Source organism: Caretta caretta, chromosome 2 (genome assembly GCF_965140235.1).
Source record: "Caretta caretta isolate rCarCar2 chromosome 2, rCarCar1.hap1, whole genome shotgun sequence".
NCBI classification, from domain to species: domain Eukaryota; kingdom Metazoa; phylum Chordata; order Testudines; family Cheloniidae; genus Caretta; species Caretta caretta.
The window spans coordinates 16415380-16435126 of NC_134207.1; the positions used below are offsets into that span (position 1 = coordinate 16415380).

At 43.2% G+C, this 19747-nt stretch overlaps 1 protein-coding gene across 1 annotated transcript in view; it reads right to left on the minus strand.

Moving 5' to 3' along the window:
• Nucleotides 1–19747, minus strand: part of TG (thyroglobulin) — a 208697-nt gene that overhangs the window by 82799 nt on the left and 106151 nt on the right. Inside the window, exons 39-41 of the mRNA XM_048841675.2 lie at nt 18643–18736; nt 9441–9600; nt 1817–2016 (exon numbers count right to left, since the gene is read on the minus strand). Of these exons, the coding sequence (XP_048697632.2) occupies nt 1817–2016; nt 9441–9600; nt 18643–18736 (454 nt within the window). The remainder of the gene's footprint in view (nt 1–1816; nt 2017–9440; nt 9601–18642; nt 18737–19747) is intronic.

The window sequence follows — 19747 nt, forward strand, 5'->3', positions numbered from 1 at the left end:
TATTTTAATATTTACAGTACAGTAGTGAGCTGTCAAACTCATTCTAATGAAAGGGACAAATTACATTTTAAATTACGGTTTGATGGCCTGTACTACAAAGTTAGGATCATACACCACCCTCCATCCACAGCAGATCTCTCTCTGATACGTCAGGGTTATGCACAAAGACAGAGGAAAACTATATTTTTAGTTAGGCCTTGTGTAAAACTTTCAAAAGCAGGTAAGTTACTGTGGAGCATAAGTCCCAGTTCCAAAGTGACTTCAGTGCATGTGTCTCATCAAAAGTCCCTTGTCTCTATCAAAGTTCCACTAGTTTAACTAAAGGTGGAATAACTGACTTAGTTATTGCATGCAGTGTAGTTCTAGCCATGTTGGTCCCAGGATATTAGAGAGACAAGGTGGGTGAGATAATATCTTTTACTGGACCAAATTCTGTTGGTGAGAGAGACAAGCTTGTCCAATAAAAGTTGGTCCAATAAAAGATAAAAGGCTCCATCAAGACTCTTAATTTGATTTAAATCTTGGCCATATATATTTCTTAACTCAATTCCTTACCTCATTAAGCTAAATGGATATTAGTCAGGTTTAAATAAATCAGAGTCCTCTCAGAGTTTTGCACTGGTTTAACTAAATCAGTTTTCAAATGAATTTGTTAAATCTGTTACAGAGCAGACACTCACATTTCCTGTGCTCTCTCGGGTGCAACTTTCAATATAGATAAGGCCTTGGTTATGTCATACCTCTCAACATGCCAAGATCAAAATGTGGGATTCAATATGTGACAAAGACCATAATGAGGGGGACAAAAATGATTCATTCAGGAAAATTAAAATGCTTAAAGGGATTTATTCATTTCATGAAAGTAACTCTTGCTAGAAACTTAGTTTCATGATTCCTTATTTCTGGCATAACGAATATTCACCCCCCCCCCCCAAAAGTGAGAGAACACAATATTCATGTTGAACTTTGGGACTAAAATAAGTAACTTTCCTCAAAATGAGGTAACTTGGAGAGGTATGGGTCTAGTCATAGTTGAACTCACTAAAAGAAGAAATAAAATCAGTGCACTTTTAGGACCAGTGCTATTTCTGCCCTTTGTTCGCTCAGCCATTTGCAAATTCAATTATCCATTTTGTATGGAAATACTGCAGTAATTTTACATGCAAATCAACTGCACCTTTAAATCATCATTGTTAATTTTAAGAGTTAACTTCAAGTTAAGATGAATGGGGACACTTCTTTTGCTGTGTAAAACAGTAGCACATGCAATCCCTGTCAGCACGTTACTGTCACAATCACAAAGACTAGAAACTTCCTTTTTAAAAAAAGTGAAAATTAGAATGTGAATCGGTCATGGGACTGGCAACATACCTCAAGGACGATGGATCCTTCAAAGAGGCCGGATGTTTGGCAAATCAGCTTTGTAGTCTAAAAAGTGCTGAACAGCAATGATATTTGCAGAATGGAAACTCTATAAATTATGAACCAGTTCTATGTATATACGCACATGAAAAACCACAGTGACAAGAATCAAAATGTCAGTTTGATTAAATCAGTCACTTAAATGGGTCTTACCATGTGTTTGTAAAATGCCTAGCACAAGGCAATCCCAATCTCAGTTGAGGCTGCTAGGTGCTATTATACAATAATATATTTTAGTGAGGCTAAAATAAAATAATAAAATAAAATAAAATAAAATATATAATGCAGATATGTATAAAATAAGACCAGCAAGCACACTCCCTAGTTCTGTTAACATTAATTCACGTCTTTTCCATTGGTATCCACTACTAAGATACAGAGGAATGGGACTCACCATCAGCAATGCCCTCTTGAAGAGATTCGAATCTGCTGCACCTGCAAGTAGGTGGATGCTGGTAATGTCTGCCCCACTACGATCAGCTGCTATTGAAATCTGACTTGGATCTCCTCCAAAGCTAGCAATGTTCTTCTGCACCCATTTCAGAGCTGCCACCTGATCCAGAAGGCCCCAGTTTCCACGGGCCACACTAGAACCTGTTAGACGAAATGGGAAGAGGGCCATTACTGCTCTGCAAGCAGACATGAAATACATGCAAGACCCTTGAACATTTAAGTGGTGGAATGATACATGTTTAATATCAGGCCCACAGCTTATAGCACCTTCCTCCATGGCAGTCACTGTACAGACAACCCCCTTTAGAGCTGCTTCCATTACAAGAGATAAAAGGAGACAATTTTCAGTGCTCTGTGCCTTATTCCGTAGGGGCTCAATGTAACCAGTCATTAAAAGCAACTGGAATGTTTCTATTGACATCAGTGGGATTTAGACTGGGCACTGGATGTCAGAATGGGAGCCCTGGAAACAGAAATCTCCCCTACCGAACAGGTTGGGCACAGACCGTGACCATGTAAGCTTTTCCATTTCAACCCCGGTGTGGGGGCATCTTCTCTAAGGCCTGGTGCACACTTACAATTTAATCTGACATAGCTGCAGTGCTCAGGGGTGTGAAAACCCCCCACCCCTCCCGAGCTCCAGAGCTACGATGACCTAATCCACAGTGCAGATGCAGCTCGGTCGATGGAAGGATGCTCCTGCTGACCTAGCTACCATTACTCTGAGGGCCGGGGTGTGGGTGTTCCTACACAGACAGAAAAAAAATCCTTCCATCGCTGTAGGCAGCGTCTACACTCCAGGGTTATGACGGCATAGCTACGACATCATCCTTGTGCCGCTAGAGCCCTGGTAGCGTAGACAGCTTAAGAGCTCGGCTGCATCACTGTTACAACCAAGCCTGGGGACTCCGTGGTTATTCATTATTTGTTTGGCACTGGCAGCGTACTTGGCCCTGTACATGACACAAAGAAATGACGTGCCCCAAGGAGCCTAGGATCTAACAGACTCAGCTGAGGCAAGTTGCAATGGAGAAGCGTCACAGGGCAGTTCTTCAGCTACCCAGTGAGCAGCATCGCCTAGCCTGCTTTTGTAGTCTCCTACTCACAAATATGCAGAGTGTTTCTTTTGCACCATGCGTGCCCTCAATCCCCAGTTTCCAAACATAGCAGGATGTAGCACAGGTGTACGGTAAATGGAATCTCCCGAACAGCTTTCGTTCGTCCTCCAGCTCACCCACTGAGCTCCTCCCAATTATATCTCCTCCCAGTTACTGAGCCAATTGTCTCATTAGCCCAGCAGTTACCACCAAGTGTCAGCCATCCCCACTAGAAACAGGTTGTTTGGCTCACACTAGTTAAGTCTGCACCCTTCTCTGGGCTACAGCAACTTCAGTGCCCAGGGTGCTACAGCCAGCACACTGTCACAAGGAGCCATGGGAGGGTCTTCACTTCGAATCCCCCCCACACACACACACACACTTTATACCACTTCCACTCTGGGGGTGCAGAAGGCATTTGGTTGGGAGGCCCAGATGTGGGGGAGGGGGTGAGACTGCAGCTAGATGGAGCAAAATAGATGAAAGAGGATCCCCAAGTGCAGCATATCATAGAGAGACCATATTAGGAGGTGGAGGGGATAGGGAAGAAAGTGGGTGAGAGATCAGAGGGGCAGGCGTGAGTAAACCCATAGAGAACACTGGGAACCCTGAGGACAATTCAAATTGAACTGGGAGACAGCTACTGGACATCCATATACTGGAACTATGTAATTTACAGTTTTGTGTACTGAACCTTTAGGTTTCTAGTGGTCTGCTACACACTGATGCTGTTTTGTGTTCAGTTCAGATGCAGCCAGGTATGGAGGGGACACACACTGTGCTCTTTGGGGGAGACTTAGTGTTGCTTTTTTTTTGCTTTGTGTTTTCCCTCATTCTAAAATAAAAGTCATTTAGATTTAAAGTATACGGGAAAACAAAGACAGAAAGCCTTTGAATGTGATGGAAGACTGGGGGAGATATGGTCCCATTTCCCAGTGCAACAGAGCAGTAACAGTAGTGATAATAATACATAGATCTTATCAAGTGCTTTTCTTCAGTAGATCTCAAAGCACTTCACAAACAAGGGCACTATCATAAACCCCATTTTACAGATGGGGAAACTGAGGCACAGAGGGGAAGTGACTTGCCCAAGATCACCCAGCAGGTCAGTAGCAGAACCAGGAATAGAACCTAGATGTCCTGAGTCCCAGTCCAGTGCTCTAATGTCTATAAAAGGAGGAATGGAGGGGGGGAGGTGTTGAGGGCATCACTGACAAGTTCTGCAGCAAAGTAGAGCCAAGCACATGAGATGAAATCCTGGCTCTGTTGAAGTCAATAGGAGCTTTATCGCTGACCTCAATGAGTTCAGCATTTCACGCGTTCTCTGGCAACGTTCTGGAGATGATTGGAAACAGCAGGCTAACAATTAAAACACCATGAGAGCAGCAAACTATGGATGAAACTTTTCTTCAAAGCCTCTGTGATATATTAGTAGCATGTTCCACTCTGCTCCAAGAGAATATTAACAAAAAATATAAGAGTTGCCAGTTTATACAAAATGAATAAAACGAATGGCTTTTCCAGCTGCATGGATTGCCATGAGAAAGAGGTTTTTACTTAGTAGTAACAACAACAACACACCTCTCTCTTTCTGCAAATGGAAAAATCATGAATGTTGTTCTGTTTTCATTTTATATCTGCTGGCTGGGACTTTTCTGTCTCAACGAAATTAAACCAAAAATCTACCATCCTCTATTAAAAAATAAAACAAAGTACTACAGTATTTCCCAATAATAACCCAAAACATTACAGCTTAGAACAGAGACATTGCAGCTATGAATTCTACAATTACAGGAGGGGTGGGGGGTTTGTTTTTGTTGTTGTTTGTTTTTAAACTATAATAAGGAAAGGGCAGCTGAGCTAGTCGACCAGCAAGTTATAATACTATCTACAGACCAAGGCCAAGATTTTCTAAATTGAGTGCCTCAAGTTAGACTTCTCAATCCATATTTAGTTACGTAAATAGGTAGCTTCATCTTCAAAATGCCGAGTATCTGCAGTTCTCAATACTTATATTCTTGTAGCATCTTTTCCTCCTGTACCCATCCTGTCCAGCCCCTTGCCATATAAAATTACAACCCTCTGGATTCCCTTGCACCCCCTTACAGTCTTCTAACTAAAATACAATATGTATTTTAATACAACCCCAACGAATACATCACCTCTGAGTTTGGCCCCATATAAATAATGTAAAATTCATGTTATGTCAAATTCACCACTCACAGCCCTTTTGGAAATGAAAAAATCTGAGAAAATTCTAGTACCATACATTCCCCAGGACTACCCAAAGGACAGCCAACTATTCAACAGTGCCTGACAGTAACCTGATATTTTAATGCCAAAACCGTCCCGCATTTAGTTTCCCAATGACACTGATTTCTAAGAAACTGGAACTTAACGCAATAAAAGCAGAAATAAGCAATTCCTTGTTATCAAAAAGGAAGTGAAAATAATTGTTCATTGCCTATGACTTTGCTTCACAATAGGCTATTTATATTTACCTACCTGTCTTCAAAACCTTCATATTCAAAACTAGAAAAGCTTTAAAAGGAGACAGAACAGCCAAGAATAGCAATCTAGGTGAAAATATTTGTTCCTTCCATTGCGAAGACCAAAATAATGTATCTTTAAAATAAGGATACATTTAAAAACACTCAGGGGAACAAATTAGTAATGGAATATGAAGCCTTCTGGTTTGTAGATCAATAGTTCAAATCCAACCCTGGCCAATAGTGACTAAAGCTCTCCTCTTGTAACAGTTGTCCCCCAACATAATATAATGAGGTGCTTCGATACCACAGTGATGGGTGAAATATAAGAATCAGAATAGAATAGAACTTTAGTGGTCTCAATATAGTTCTTAAGGGTGTCTAAACCACAGCTATTGGCCCCTCTGCTAAGAATGACAAGGACTGAATGAGCATGGAGACTAGAATTTCTTGCCTATAGCCATGTTTGGTTGAGAGACAATGGCAGAGCAATGGGGAAAGCTTTCACTGCCATAGCCTGTTCTATCGATAGAGATCATCAGTATCCAGAGCTGTCAATTCAACACTCAATTCACTCATTTTAAATACTGCTGCAAGTTCATGAGAGCTCACCTAAGGAAGTGAAATCCATGTAAATTCTTTAACCACAGAGATAGGCCTAGCCACTAGTACAATGAAAATACTGCAAGAGGAATATGACCAGTTTCTTTTGTCTTGGCAAGAGTCAGACGGGCTGCGGAATGTATTTAATGAACCAAAGAACTCAAGCAAAGGATTTATGCACCAATATTTACTGTAGTTAGACCGAAGACCCATGTCCACCAGGAATTGTTTTCACTACTTTGGTGGTGGGCCTCGATATAAATCTTATGAACAATCTATTCGGAGACAAAGCACACATTCCTGAGGAACACAGAAGAGTGAAAAGAAATGGGTGTCAGGACAAAGATGACTATGCCAGACACAGGCAGTGACTTTAGTTACTAAGACTCCATTCCTGAGAACACTTATAAACGGGCTTCACTTTAAACATCTGAGTAATCCCACTCTATCAAACTTAAAGGTAAGCACTAGCCTATTTTCGTTGTCAAACCACACAACAGATAATGGATTAGGTTTTTCAGATTTGTTCAGTTCTAACCACCCCAGGTGTTGTTTGTATCATAAATGAGGAAAGTTGTTTAAACAATATTTTTTTTTTGCCTACATCCAGACATACCTACAACAGTGCCCTTTCAATATGTACAGAAAAGCAGGTGTAACCCATATCTGTGTTTTCTCTACACTCAAAGCAACCACCACGTGTATATACCCATGACCCACCTAGCCCTAAAACAGCTCTGCCACATAAGAGTCAGGAATAACTGCAGAGCTAACAATAGAAAAGGCAGCTTTTTTGTTGCAAGAAAATTACTAGCTTTAACCCATTTGTTCCTGAGTTTGCAATTTATGATAAGGAAACATCAAAGGATCCAGAAGTTGCCTTTGCTTGGAGAATCAGAACCTTCGTTCGTGGTGTTGGGCCCCTTATATGGCGTTTTAATATTCACACTTCTATATTTAGCGAGAATCAAGGGGTGAAAGCCTGGCCCCGTTGCAGTTAATGGCAAAACTCCCATTGACTTCAGTAAGGCCAGGATTTAATTCAACAAGTACTTGAAAAGGAAAACCTCCCAGAAGTTTCTATTTGGGCTTTGTGTGTGTGCCAGGCAAAAGTCCTTACGGTATCTGAAGCAGCTGGGGACCCTTCACTGTAATTTTCTGCAGCTATACATTAGAGAAAAGCACCTTAGGGAGTCTGCATTGTGCTACAGAAAGGTAAAGGGTAACTACAGTAGTGGCAAAGTTTCTAACTGTAATGAATGTGTGAGCTCTCCCCAGACTAGATCAAAGTGTGCCATTTTGGCCCTGGCCTGCAGTGAAGGTGATGAGGAGTTGCCCTGCCCTCAGGGGAAATAAGAGTGATTGTATTCAGGGAGCTCCCCATGCTCCCCACTGTGCAGGAGTTGCTCCCCGGTCTGCCTAGGCTGCTGTGAAGTGTCGCCCCACCTCCTCCCTGTCCCCTTTGGGCCCCCAAGTACCTCTGAGCGCTCCCAAACGCAGAGATGGTACCAGTCCCTGCCCTGTGAGAACTGGACCAAGGGGCTGGGGGAAGGCTCCTGCATTCTGTCTGCCAACACACCCACACACAGATCAGTCACTGTCTCTGTGGACAGCTGCAGCAGTGGCAAAGAACGCTACAGACGCTGCTGTTCACTGGTGTCTAGGTGGTGGGTTTGTGCACTGCCCCTTTTCTCCCCTGGAGACCCAAATTCTAATTCCAACTGGAATACAGGTGAAAATGGACTTGAAGGGTTTGTCCAAGTACCGAGAAGGACATCTGACCACACCACAATGCTACCGTGCAATATTCAGCCCAGCTAACAGACTCCTCTCAGGAAGAAACTAAGATAAGACGAGCTGGGTTGAAGGAGGTTAGTGGCAGATGTGTGGGCAGTGCTGCATAATGGAAGCTTGCACAATGCCTATCTACCCTGTCTAGCTCTAGCCAATATGAAGTGTCAGTTTCATAAGCATCCGGTTCGCAGAAAACTAACCATAGTGATACTTTCCCCAGATGCACCCTGCCAACCTCAGACCAAAATGCACAAGGAGTTTGCAGTGTGTGGCTCTCAGGTGGCTGAACTAAAACCAGGCATTGCTGGGGATGAGCTCCAAAAACATCTGACACCCTAGAAGGGAAATGCTGCTGTAACCCTGCACCAGGCAAAACTCAGCAGAGTCACTACACACTGCAAAACTCAACCTCAGGATCATCAGAAGTGTCATGTGGCAAGGTGCAGCGGCCTTAACTAAGACCAAAGGGAAAGAGTTAGTTCCCTACTCAGATCCCCACAGATGCATAGGATAGATTATTAATTAAGCAGTGGTGGGGACTGAGGGTCCAATGAAGAAATCCAGGAAACTCTACAAGGCATGCAGCAAGGACTCAAAGGTACAGTATAAGACCAGGGATATAAACAGTGTTATAGCAGCCAGAGGAAAGAGGGGCCAGAACTCCAGACTCAGTTGTTGTTTTTCCTCCCCTCATCCCTTTATCCACCCCCTATTTAAAGACAAATAAACCTGCCAGGCAAATAAGCAGAAAGAAAAATATTTTGTAAGTGTTTAAAATGAATCTAAAAGACCTAATAAAAGCCAAGCCAAACAGCAGGTACCTGCACTGCTGTCAGACAGACATAGGTAGGTGCAAACATGCATTTGTGCAGGCAGACCGGGTACTTTGTCCGTGCAAGGCATGCACCTGTTTTCTGGAAATTTGGCCAAACAAGCCATTTATTTATAGGAATCTGGATCAGCGGGCACTGGGAAGCAGAAGTCCCCAGCATTACAGATCATGATGAGGAAAGTTCCAAACACCAGAGTTATGAACTGACTAGTCAACCACACACCTCATTTGGAACTGGAAGTACACAATCAGGCAGCAGCAGAGAACAAAAACAAAACATAAAAAAGCACCAGTACAGGACTGTGTTAAATGTAAACTACTAAAAAAATAAAGGGAAAGCAGCATTTTCTTCTGCATAGTAAAGTTTCAAAGCTGTATTAAATCAATATTCAGCTGTAAACTTTTGAAAGAATAACCATAATGTTTTGTTCAGAGAAACAAACAACCTCCATTCCTGAGGTTCGTAACTCTGAGGTTCTACTGTACATACAAACATCCAGGATTTTATCTGTCAATAAAAGTCAAGCTGCTCTTTTGAAATGGGATGATTGCTTTGTACCCCCTTTTGGCTCATGCTACTCTCCATATCCCTTTGACACAACAATCCCGACTTTCCTTGGATGTGTCTTCCAAAACACTTATTCAAAGATTCCGGCTTATGAAAAGGCAGAACACACACACTTTGGAAGCAAACATTGCAGAATGTGATTGGCCTGCAGTTCATAGATTCATGACAGCGTACAGACTTACCCGTGCTAAGGAAGCCGAAAACTCCAACACGGTAACTTGCAGTTACAATGATGACATCGCTGACAGAAGCTAGGTATGATCCGTCTACGACCGTCCTCCCTTTCTCACCCTCACCACTCACACCATTGTGGAAGAACATCAGCACAGCCATGTTTCTGCCCTGTAATGATCACAGACAAGTTAATGCAACAATGAGTCTGTCTGAGAATGAAAGCAACTGATACTCCTATGGCTATAGGTTCCTTCAGGTCATTGCTGTGAACCTGATTATCCTCTCTTCTGAAACATTCCAAGCAATGCAAAACTGCCTGGCAATGACACTGATGATTGTGCTGTATTCAAATTCAATAAAATCTGCAAAATTTCAGTTTTTCAAAATTTTAAAATTTTTCAAAATTTCAAAATCTGCACTGCTAAAAAAAAAAAAAAGACACTGAGGAGAGGAGAACTGCCTGCCTGGCAGCAGCCCTAGAATTAAATTTGGTTTGTTGACTGGTTACCAGTCCCTGGAATGGACTATGTGCCATTAAGCTGAATACAGCCTCCTAATCATAGGGCTTGTCTACATGGGGATACTCAGGAAAGTTAATCTGAATTAACTCAAAATGAGAATTTAAAGTGGATAAATTAAACTGTATTAAACCCCCGTGTGGATGCTCTTATTCAGAATTAAAGTGGCCTGAATTCAATTTAGCTTATCTTCCAAAAAGTGCATTAAACTAAATCAAATTAAGACCACTTTAATTCTGAATGAGAGCGTCCACAGAGGGGTTTAACACAGTTTAAATTCACACCTTAAATTAATCTAGATTAATTTTCCAGAAGGCAGGTCTACACTTAAAAATTACTTCGGCATCACTCTGCTGTTCAGGGATGTGAAAAATTCACATCCCTGAGCAGTGCAGTTAAGCGGAGCTAAGTCCCCTGAAGACAGCGCTAGGTCAATGGAAGAATCCTTCTGTCAACCTAGCTACCGCCTCTCAGGGAGGTTGATGTATCTGTGCCAATGGGAGAATCCCTCTCGTCAGCATAGGTAGTGTCTAAAAAGCAGCATCAGCTCTCCCTAGGTCCTCTCTACACTTGCTACGGAATAGCTACAGGGGGACTCCCTCCTGTTGAGGCTGCACTGCTAAGGAGCAGAGAGGCCACCACAGCAGAACAGAAACAAGAGTTGGCCATGTGGTCTCTGCAAACCCTAGTGGACATCAAACCCAGTCAGGGGATGGCTCACCTGAAAACTCCATGGGATGAGTCTTTTGGAGTTCTCCTCTCTTTATGGCTCCCTTCAGTGGGCTTTTCTGCATGAGGTTGAAGCCTGGCCCTAATGTTAGGAATTATTTTCTGATATGCACCCTCAATTTTCCATTCCTCAGTTTCATCCCATTATTATACCCCCTGGGACCTTCCTACATCATTCTCCATCCTCCTCTGCTCAGTGAACAGGCATAGATTTTAAGGCCAGAAGGGAACATCATGACCATCTAATCTGATCTCCTGCATGTTGCAAGCCACAGAACCTCACCCACCCACTTCTGTAATAGACCCATAACCTCTGGCTGAATCATGATTTAAAGACTTCAAGTTACAGAGAATCCACCATTTACACTAGTTTAAACCTGCAAGTGACCTATGCCCCATGCTGCAGAGGAAGGCAACCCAACCCCCCTCCCCGCAACACACACACACCAGGGTCTCTGCCAATCTGACCAGGGGGGAAATTCCTTCCTGACCACAAATATGGTCATCAGTTAGACCCTGAGCACGTGGGCGAGAACCACCGGCCAGACACCTGGGAAAAAATTCTTTGTAGTAACTCAGAGCTCTCCCCAGCTCATGTTCCAGCACCAGCTGCAGATCAGCTACGGGCCATTCTCATCATACCGTCCCCTCCATAAGCTCAGTCTTGAAGCCAGTTAAGGTTTTTTTTTTCCCCCACGGGCCCCCTTGGAAGGCTGTTGATTAGAAACCTTCTGATGGTTAGAAACCTTCATCTAAACTTCTTGATGGCCATTTCACATCCTTTTGTTCTTACGTCCACACTGTTGCTTAACTTAAAATTTTTAACTCCTCCCCCTCCCTGTGATGTATTTGTAGAGAGCAATCGTATCTCCCCTCAGCTTTCTTTTGCTTAGGGTAAACAAACCAAGCTCTTTGAGTCTCCTCTCATAAAGTAAGTTTTCCATTCCTCTGATCATCCTTCTCTGCATCTGTTCCAGTTTGAATTTATTTTTCTTAAACACTGGAAACCAGAATTGTACACAATATTCCGGAATTTCCCTTTCTCTACTGGAAATACTGCGCCTGATGCATCCTTGGACTGCATTAACCTTTTTCATGGCCACATCACATTGGTGGCTCATAGTCATCCTGTGATCAACCAATACACCCAGGTCTTTCTCCTCCTCTGTTGCTTCCATCTGATGAGCACCCGGCTTATAGAAAAAAATATTGTTGTTAGTTCCTAAGTGCATGACCATTCACTTTGCAGTATTCAATTTCATCCCATTTCTATTATTCCAGTTTTCAAGGTCATCATCCAGATCTTCTTGTGTGATATTCCGGTCCTCCTCTGTATTGGCAATACCTCCCAACTTTGTGTCATCCACAGATTTTCTTAACAGACTCCCACTTTTTGTGGCAAGGTCATTAATAAAAATGTTATATAAGATAGGTCCCAAGACCCAATCCTGAAGAATCCCATTAGTAACCTCCCTCCAGCCTGACAGCCTTTAGTGTTTTTCAGAGACAGGCTGGTGGCACCAAAACACATCTGGGGTTTGTTTTTGCCTGGAACTAGGTAGCCCTGGCCTCTGCTGCTGTCATTTTCTGAACGGAATTAACTAAACAGGACGATCCCATTTGCACAGAAGAAAAAGGTGGCTGAGCATCTGTTTCCAGCAAACGTGTGGCCATCCGTGCAGGAGGAAACCATCACAGGAGTGTCAGTTCCCAGAAAAAACAGAGGCCAGGAGCAAGTAGCAAACTGCCCTCAACTTTCTCTAATTGTTAAGGGGTGACCCTGATTTATGAACTGAAAATGTGTTGCACCCTCCTCTGTCTGGTGGAAAGTCAGTTCAGACGTTTGTTATTATGAGCAAAGTAGCATCAAGTGTGACTGGGAAATGTGCTGCCTTCATCCAGAAGTGCTGAAAAGTGCTGTGTTCTCTGAATCTTCTGCATCTTCTTCTCCAGAGAAAGTGCCTAATTCAGACTGTTTCATCCCCAATGTCCCATTCAGAGAATTATGCAAGTCCTGGCCAAGGAATTGGAGGGGAGGAACAAAGGAAGGAGAGAGAGCGGACATGAGGGTTTGTCTTCACTTGAAAATCTGGTCTAACACACACCACTTTGCAGAGTCATGTTAGCTAACACAATGTTAAACATCACAGGGACAAATCTTACATAACATCATGTCAGCTGGTCATAGTGGTTCCAGTAGAGATTCCCTAGAAACGGTCCCAGTCTCGCTGACTCCTCAGTTGTGTTTAAAGTCATGTTAGATAACATGACCTAATTTTCTAGTGATAACAAGGGGGAAGGAGAAGCGATGACGGGGGAAAGCAGAAGCTGTGCTAGCAGATGTGGAGCACCTTACTGAGAAGATTCAGCCTTCAAGTATTGGGGGTAAACAGAACGCCACCCATTCTCCGCATCTGCCCTACAATACACAAGGTTTAGATACACTGGCTCCTTTTCCCCATGGTTATTCTGCACAGAGAAGTGGCAAATTCCCCAGCTGGTTTGTCTTGCACATTAATCCAACCTTTTGAGAAGCACATGGGATAATTTGGGTAGCGATCCCCTGATGAGCACAGATTTCAAGCGCAGAGCTACTGGTTCTTAGTGCTGTCATCTAAAGCAGATCTTTATATTGAATTGTAGCAACCACTAATCATCTCTCCTTCACTTTTTGGAGTTAATCATTTCAGGAGGATGCTACCATATTTTTATATTAAAAATGAACTATTCCATACAAAATGTGAGATGTGTTGTATTGTCCAGGTTCTTATTTGGTATCCAATTAATTTTATACTATATATTGGCTATCTAATAATTTTTTTAAAAAAACTGGGAATCTATCACATTCTTTATTCTCTATCCTGAGCTACAGTCAATTAACCAACAGAGCCAAGACAGGTGGCAGCTACATATTAGGGCAGAGAGAATGTAGGGCCTGGTCTAAAGCCAAGTGAAGCCAACCCTTTCCATGGACTCTAAAGGCCTTTGGTTCACACCAAATTTGGACCATAGGTGGAAATCTGGAGTAACTCCACTGAAGTCAATGGCGATGCTCCATTGTAAATGAGAGTAGAATCTGGCCTATTACATGCAACACAGAAGAATATTACAGAAAACACTGCACCTAACTGGAAAAACTGGCCAGCAAGTTCCTCACACGCACAACGCTAGCACCAGCCAGGATTGCCATGTGGCTATTGACCAACATTGTTTGATCAGTTCTGGTTTTGCATTTAGGAATGACACATGGACAGTCAAACTGTTAGCAGTAAAACACGCAGAGAGACTTTCAACTGAGACAAGCCTGGCACAGCTAGTGGGAAAGGTGCCTTTCGGTTCACCCCGGGGAGCTGCTGCTGCCTAAGGACTCAGAGGGCATGCCCTTGTGCTACTGTGCAGGGCACACATGCCCAGTCATCAGCTGGGGTCCATACCAATTGGCTCTGTGCGCTGTAGCAGCTGGCCGTCAGCTGGTAGTCCCAATGGGCCTGATCCTGGGAGCAGAGGGTGCTCAACATTTCACAGGAGCAGATTTGTGCCTGGCACGATTGGGCCCAAAATGAAGCCTCACTCTCATAAAAGAAAGAAAGAGAATGAGTTAGGACTAGCCAAATTTTTACACCAGTGGGTCCTTTGTGCCCAGTGCCAATGCCAGGGCTGTAGGTTCGTGAAGTCTGGACACCTCTGGCTCCAGATCTCAACTCAGGACAGGATAGAATAGACCTGACCCAACAGCCAGGAGCAGAGCCCTCCTGAATTTCGGGGACTAGGATGCGAACACAGATCTGAACTCTGCAGTTAAAGCTCACATACTACGGTGATGGGCAGCAGCATAAAACTGTCTTTGCCTTCCACAGCTAGGCTAGGCATCATGATCGACCTGAGCCTCGACACCTTTGGTTTTCATGAAACACGGAAAATAAAAGGCAGTTCTGACAGGCTTTCCGGAGTTCAGAAATGTTTTCAGTTATCCTCTCTGCTCCACTGCAAGGCATTTCAGAAGGGGCTTGGCAGGAGCATTTTAACCCTGACAGAACTAGTCGAGTTCCAGGATGTGTAACAGTCCTTAACAGGATTGCATTAGGAGCTGTGCACCACACTGACGGCACAGTAAGGCTGGGAAGGTGAGGAAGATTCTTCCCTGAAGGGTGCACAGCCAACATTAATCCAACTCTTTATTTAGGCCAGCAAAATGCTACCATCATAGAATCATAGAATAGCAAGGTTGGAAGGGACCTCAGGAGGTCATCTAGTCCAACCCCTTGCTCAAAGCAGGACCAATCCCCAATTAAATCATCCCAGCCAGGGCTTTGTCAAGCCTGACCTTAAACCATCCCTCTGCTTGAGCTGCATCAGGCAACCTGAGCCAAAACCCAGCCCTGCTTTGCTAGTGCGACAAGCGAGGATGGTTACTGGCAGGAAAAGGAGCTCAGAAATACCAGCTGTACGTGGAAGTTTACGTGATGCACGCAACTGTGTGTTCTGCTTTCTGGGCACCGAAGTTTTAAATGTTAGAGTCGCTTCCCAGCTACAGGAGGAAGCTCCCATTTTGTGTTTCACTTCAGATGCAGCATGTTACTGTGCAAGCCACTAGGCTCTGTCTCTCTCCAGGGGACATCATATTGGTTGTTGTTGTTTTAACTTCTTCAAGACTGAAACTATCAGCTATTGCTCTCTGCACATGGGTAAAAACAGTTTACCACAATAAAAAGCATGAAAATGACAGTCTGGGGCATATTATCCTGTTCCCACTTTCTGCTGTAAAAATAAAGGGCCTGATCCTTCTCTCCGTTATATCAGAGATACCTATGCAACATTCTATTGACCTCAGTGAAGCTACTTCTGATTTGCACCCATATGAGTGAGAGGAGTATTAGGTCCACAGACTCACTCTCTCTCAAAAAAAGAGCCCACTTGGATAGCTGGGGTTGTTATAAACACGATGCTTTCAAATAAGCTCCTGCTCTTCTGAAAGCAGCAGCTAAAGGGAGCTGGCAAGCTTCCCGAGACGATGACCTGAAGTTTTTACGAAGCAATGACTTTGCACAGAAAGTCGATAATCTGGCGTTGCAGTGGGAAAACAGACTGTTGGCCACTTCTAAAAGATACAGGAAGTTGCACTCAAGCAGCTCAAAGAATACTGAATGCAGAAATTCATGCTTATCCATTATGCACATTCCTATACCAATACCTAGGCCCCCCAGTCCCTGTTTACTCTCTTGTTAAAAGCTCAGCTAGACTACCCAGGCCAGTGGGAAGGGTTATTTTTTACTTTTTATAAAGATGAACTTAAAATTTTCAGTTGACAGTTTGTCTGAGTGCAGAGGCTCCCATGCCCATTTTCGGAGAGGAACACTTTTGTGATCCGTGGGCTGGGGCATAAATTTGGCACTGCTGACTACGCTCAATCCACAGCAGACCTTCCACCGACATCAGTGGGAGGTTTCCACAAAGATCAAGGGTAGATTATGGCCCGTATATAGTAACTAAACTGCTAGTCATCATCACTATTAGCTGTGTGGCATTCAGTATCGCCCCCTGGGAAAAGAGTCTTGTTTTTAGGAACACTGCTATTTCTGCCCTTAGTTTTTTTCTTTTCCCCATCCTCTTTTCTCTCTCCCCCTCTCTCTTTCCCTGTCTTTGGCCAGCTCTACACTGCAACATGTTGTTGGCATAACGATGTCAGTCAGGGGTGTGACTGACATAGCTATGCTAGCAAAACCCTAAGTACAGACACAAAAGAGAAGAGTGCATCTGTCGTTGGCATAGATAGGTGGGAGGTGGTGCTACTGTGCTGGCAGAAAGCCACCTTCTGTTGATACACGCTGCATCTACACGAAAGAGCTGTGCCAGGGTAGCTATTCCAATATAGCAGTTGTGACAGATACAACAGTTTCTTGCAGTATCTTTAGGAGATCTTCCTGCATTAAGTTTATACATCATTGTGGGACAAGGGTTGTATGTGATGACTGCAGCCCTCCAGGAATTAAAAACAGCTGGAGGGGGGTGATTAGGCAAATTGCCTCAGTCAAATTGTAATGCCACCAGAGAAGTACCACCACCTAGTGAGGCTCACATGTATTGGTTCAACAGACAAAGACAGGACTTTTGGATAAATAGCCTGAGTTTAAGCTGACTTGGAGCCTTCTTTCTGATCCAGCAAATGGACAGGACCTGCTGTCCAACGGGGGCCACAAATCCTTAGGGAAGGGTTGAAAGGATGACACCTGCCAGAGCCCAAGACTGGAGTTGGTGTGACCTCTGTAAAGCAGTTTAGTAGGCGCACTGGTTCTTTTATTGTTTTTTTAATATGTATTTTCTGTAATGCTTTAACTTTAAGAATAATCGTACTGACTTAGAAAGGGCTGTGTATTAGGGTTTGTGGCCTCTGAAGAGAGAGCAAAGTGCAGCTGCTGGTCTGTTGAGGAAGACTGGCTTGCCAGGGATATCACAGAGTAGGGAGGGAACTGTGCAGACTGGACAAACCCCAGTAAAGAGGGAGAGACACATGGCTCTCAGCCGAAGACGTGATGGCTGAAGAGCAGGGAATCTAAAGTGGTGGACCACGGTGGAGAAATACAGATGTGATTGCCCCGAACTGTGACAGCTGCATCAGCAGAGCCTGTGTAGTACAGACTAACCCTTTGTGTATCTCCTCCTCTGCCCACTCGCCTTTCCTGCTCTGCAAACATACTGAGACACAGCTTAGCCAAAGCACAAATAACTATACTGTAAGGCAGAGTCCTGCACTGGCAGGAGACTGGACTAGGTGACTTACCATTGCTAAAGCTTCTCCAGCTCTTACTTCGAGGATGCTAATGGATACCACTTTAAACACTTCCGCTTATCGTGGTTAAAACCTTTTCAAATGATTCAACTGTGACGCTAGCAGACCAGCTGCCAAGGCCGGTAGGCCTCACTTAATACTGACAAATGCACAGCTGAGAAACAAAAATATGTTTATAAAAATATGTTTATTGTTTTGACGCTGCATGTATTAATCCTATTTATAATCTCTGTATCCCATGCTATAAGGCAATACTTAAGTATTTGCTCTATAACTATAAAAAGGTTGTTCTGAAACCATAACTCACCAAACAGGAGAAAAAATTTCACCTAATGCAAAATGCTGAATTCCTACAGAAGGTGTTATCTCCTGCCCATCAGGAAGGACTACTGAATCCAATTGGGCCATTGTGGAACACAGACTTGGTCAATTGCTGCTCCCCCACCCCACACAAAGAGATTACATGCAGAAACGCTCGTCTCATCAGCTTGGACTCTAGGGAAATGAGAATAAAAATTCCTGACCAGAAAGAATTAGGGTCTTTTTATGCAGTTTGGACTTTAAGGGGCAAAGATTCCTGAACATAAGCAAGAGATCCCCAGAAGTAAGATGAGTTAGCCCTAATGGACTTATAAAGCTGGCATATTTCAACAGCTCTATCACCACCTGAAACCTAAGACTGCAACTCATTTGTATGGGCATGTTTATCTGTTTTAACTTCATAAATAATTCTAATTTCTTTTTTCCTAGTTAATAAACCTTTAGTTAATGTATTACAGGATTGGCTACAAGCGTTGTCTTTGGTGTCTAAGATCTAAGGTGCAAATTGACCTGGATAAGTGACCGGTCCTTTGGGATTGGAAGCAACTTGAATATTTTGTGACCTTTGGTGTAAAGTGACCACCTACCACAGAGTCAAGCTTGCCTGTATGGCAAAATAGACCAGAATGCCCAAGGGGACTGTCTATGACTCCATGTTAAAGCTGTATAGTGCCTGAGGACATCACATTTGTTACTCGGTTGGTGAAAACTAATTATAGAACTCTCAACCAATTTGGGGTTTGTGCCCTGCATTTTAACAGTCTACCCTGAGGTGGGTATTCTCACTCATGGGCCACTCCAGACAGCATGACAACAACATTTTGCTGCACCATGCTCTAGTAACTCGATACTTACAATGCTGGCAGGCACAAACACATTCAGGTACAAGCAGTCTTCACTGACAGGAGAAGATTGGTGCAGTCCATCTCCAGGTTGCCAACAACTAGCCCTAAAGATACAGGCGGTGTTAATTTTGGCTGACAAACCAGCATTACTTTTGTACTGTTGCAGCTTGTTTTATTCTGAGCTGAAGTTCAATAAAATAATTTTTTTACCCTTCAACAGCACCGTTATATCTGTGCATCTCAAACACATTCCTAGCATCCATCTAACCACCCCCTTGGGAGGCAAAGAAAGGATATTTTTATTTAGATTTAAAACAAAAAGGATGTCTATCCAATGTTAGAGGTGTCCTAACAAATCATTAACAATACAATAAATACAACAAAATCCCAGCAGCATTCAAACAGTTCTTTCAACAGAAACTCAATCAGCCAGACACCTGCAGACACTCCTCTCCATCCCTTCATCATCACAGAGAGCATACTGTCAGCCCTCTCCAAAAACCCCATCAAACAAACGTCTTTTGCGTGTGTCGAAAGGTCACCACCATTTGGGCTATTTTGGACTAAGAGGAATCCCACATACTTAATTGCAGCCACATCTGTGCTGTTTAACCTTTTACGGACTTACAAATTTAATAAGAATGGAACTGATAGGGTTCTATAGAAACTACCCTAAAAGCCTATGGAATTATCTCTAAATTGTTTATAAATTGTCTGACAGAAATCAATATTAGGGATGTAATTCGCTATTAAATTCTTCAGGGTGGTTCAAATATATTACAGAAAAATTATCGTCTTTTGTTAAATTCTACAGAGTTTTCCCACAAGGGAGCTGTGTGGCACAACAAGGCCATGCAAGAGTTTAAAACTGAAAAAGCACATTGAGTTGACTTTGCAGGGGAAAATCTGGGTGGGCAATATAAGCATTCCTCAGGTCAGAACATGGGCAGGACACAACCCTAATGTGCTTATTCATGAAAAACACCATGGTTGGATTTTTTAAACAATCACAAGTAATCAGAGCCTCATGTTTACATCTCATCAAAAATACAGCAACTCCAGCACCAGAATTCCCTAACAAGATACAAGAGAAGCGGTTTCGTACTGACGCAGAG